Source organism: Procambarus clarkii, chromosome 77 (assembly GCF_040958095.1).
Source record: "Procambarus clarkii isolate CNS0578487 chromosome 77, FALCON_Pclarkii_2.0, whole genome shotgun sequence".
Lineage (NCBI taxonomy): Eukaryota > Metazoa > Arthropoda > Malacostraca > Decapoda > Cambaridae > Procambarus > Procambarus clarkii.
The window spans coordinates 13,064,551-13,067,708 of NC_091226.1; the positions used below are offsets into that span (position 1 = coordinate 13,064,551).

Here is a 3,158-nt window from a genome sequence, read left to right on the forward strand (position 1 = left end):
TGGAGGTGGTACCAGCACCTGGTTTCTGTCTATCTCTGTCTCTGTCTCTGTCTCTGTCTGTCTCTCTCTCTCTCTCTCTCTCTCTCTCTCTCTCTCTCTCTCTCTCTCTCTCTCTCTCTCTCTCTCTCTCTCTCTCTCTCTCTCTCTCTCTGTCTCTCTCTCTCTCTGTCTCTCTCTCTCTCTGTCTCTCTCTCTCTCTCTCTCTCTCTCTCTCTCTCTCTCTCTCTCTCTCTCTCTCTCTCTCTCTCTCTCTCTCTCTCTCTCTCTCCCTCTCTGTCTCTCTCTGTCTCTCTCTCTCTCTGTCTCTCTGTCTCTGTCTCTGTCTCTCTCTCTCTCTCTCTCTCTCTCTCTCTCTCTCTCTCTCTCTCTCTCTCTCTATCTCTCTCTCACTCTGCGTTCCATATTTCTCAATTCATATGTTATCGTAGTCCAGTTTATTATATAAATTACTAGACACCGTACCCGGTTCAGCTCCTATTCTCTCTGTTTCTGCTCCCCATCTTTCTCTCTCATTTCTCTTCCCCTCTCTCATATCCTCATATCTATATCCTCTCCTCTTCTCTAACCGTCTTTTCATCTTTCTCCCTCTTTCTTGATTCACACAGTCCTTCCCTCTCTTTTCCTATCCTTCCCTATCCTTCCTCTCTTTTCCCCCCTCCACCACGTGTCTTCCATCCTTTCCATATTTCTCTCCTCTGAGCTTCCCTCTTCCTTCCCCTTCCTTTATTTCCCCTCTCTCCATCTCTCAGAAAATGTATCACTGTAACCCGAATCAGTTCACGTTCATCGTCTTCGAGTAAATTATGAAAATGCGCGGGCAAACGGCGGGAGTAGCCATTAAAACTCTTTGGAAAGCAGAAAATCATGATTTTATTTCAGACTTCGTAAAGATTGCGACTTGGTAAAGGGGGTGACGGGGGTGCTTTTTGATGCCGATATTTCTTAAAGCAAGGCACTTGGGCCGACCCCGACTAGCATATAACAGGTATCCATATTTCATGCGGGAACTTTTTGTGAGACTAACCCGAAGCATCTGGCCTCTAAGTCTAGACAAAGACATTCTATTTTTTTTAAATAAATTACTTTCATCCTTATCCTCATCCTTACCTCTATTTCCCACTTCATGGGATAGAAAGCTTTAAACTCGGAGGGAAGAGGAGATTAATACGAGAAATTAGAACAAAACATATTCTAAATTTATGATATTCGTGGAATCAAACTAGAATCATAGAGAATATTGACCCTTGTGATACTGGGGATGGCAGGGGGGGGGGGGGACAGGGAGACAGGCAAACAGACAGTGACATAATATGACTAGTGGACAGAAACCAACAGATTAACAGGGAACATCAGATCAACAGAGACCAACAGATCAACGGAGACCAACAGATCAACAGGGACCAACAGATCAACAGGGACCACCAGATCAACAGAGACCACCAGATCAACAGATCAACAGAGACCAACAAATCAACAGAGACCACCAGATCAACAGAGACCAGCAGATCAACAGAGACCAACAGATCAACAGGGACCAACAGATCAACAGGGACCACCAGATCAACAGAGACCAACAGATCAACAGAGACCAACAGATCAACAGAGACCAACAAATCAACGGAGACCAACAGATCAACAGGGACCAACAGATCAACAGGGACCACCAGATCAACAGAGACCACCAGATCAACAGAGACCACCAGATCAACAGAGACCACCAGATCAACAGAGACAAACAGATCAACAGAGACCAACAGATCAACAGAGACCAACAAATCAACAGAGACCAACAGATCAACAGAGACCAACAGATCAACAGGGACCAACAGATCAACGGAGACCAGCAGATCAACAGAGACCAACAGATCAACAGAAACCACCAGATCAACAGAGACCAACAGATCAACAGAGACCAACAGATCAACGGAGACCACCAGATCAACAGAGACCAGCAGATCAACAGAGACCAACAGATCAACAGAGACCACCAGATCAACAGAGACCAACAGATCAACAGAGACCAACAAATCAACAGAGACCACCAGATCAACAGAGACCAACAGATCAACAGGGAACATCAGATCAACAGAGACCAACAGATCAACAGAGACCACCAGATCAACAGAGACCAACAGTTCAACAGAGATCAACAGAGACCAACAGATCAACGGAAACCAACAGATCAACAGAGATCAACAGAGACCAACAGATCAACGGAAACCAACAGATCAACAGGAAACCAAAAGATCAACAGAGACCAACAGATCAACAGAGACCAACAGATCAACAGAGACCAACAGGAAACCAAAAGATCAACAGAGACCAACAGATCAACAGGAACCAACAGAGACCAACAGATCAACAGGAACCAACAGAGACCAACAGATCAACAGAGAACAACAGATCAACAGAGACCAACAAATCAACAGAGACCAACAGATCAACGGAAACCAACAGATCAACAGAGACCAACAGATCAACAGAGACCAACAGATCAACAGAGACCAACAAATCAACAGAGACCAACAGATCAACGGAAACCAACAGATCAACAGAGACCAACAGATCAACAGGAACCAACAGATCAACAGGAACCAACAGATCAACAGGAACCAACAGAGACCAACAGATCAACAGAGAACAACAGATCAACAGAGACCAACAAATCAACAGAGACCAACAGATCAACGGAAACCAACAGATCAACAGAGACCAACAGATCAACAGAGACCAACAGAAAGAAACGGCTATTCAGACACAGATTACCAGCCATTATATAAAATAGTGTGAATAAAAGATATTTATAAACAGATAATTTACCCTAATGGTGAACCCTTAATTCGTCTTAAAACCCATTACTAAAAAAACAGTAAGAATATCATATACATATTTCTGAATTTAAAATTAAATTGGCACCGTTATTCAAATAGACAAATTAAAAAAAAAAAAACTTTGGACCAGAATATAATAGTCAAGAATAGTTTGAGTTTGAGTTAAATAGGTATAGGTTAAGTAATAATTGTAATTACGAAGCAATAAGATGCTTATCTTAAGATACTAACAAGGTTAGGTAAGGTCGGTGTTTTCTATGAATCTTTTTAAGGGTATCTATTATGTTTAGTATATCACCTATGCACGTAGTTAATAAGTCAATATTG

At 42.6% G+C, this 3,158-nt stretch overlaps 1 protein-coding gene across 1 annotated transcript; it reads left to right on the top strand.

Moving 5' to 3' along the window:
• The first annotated feature begins 809 nt into the window (after positions 1 to 809).
• LOC123747134 (trichohyalin-like) lies at positions 810 to 2,780 on the top strand. Its single transcript, XM_069313989.1, has 2 exons — positions 810 to 884; positions 1,344 to 2,780. The coding sequence occupies exons 1-2, from the start codon at positions 810 to 812 to the stop codon at positions 2,778 to 2,780; spliced, it is 1,512 nt and encodes a 503-aa protein (XP_069170090.1).
• Positions 2,781 to 3,158: the final 378 nt, after the last annotated feature.

Coding starts and splice junctions, on each gene's coding strand:
- LOC123747134 (XM_069313989.1), top strand. CDS start 810: ATGCGCGGGCAAACGGCGGGAGTAGCCATTAAAACTCTTTGGAAAGCA. Junction 885..1,343: donor ATGATTTTATTTCAGACTTC/GTAAAGATTGCG, acceptor ACAGATTAACAG/GGAACATCAGATCAACAGAG.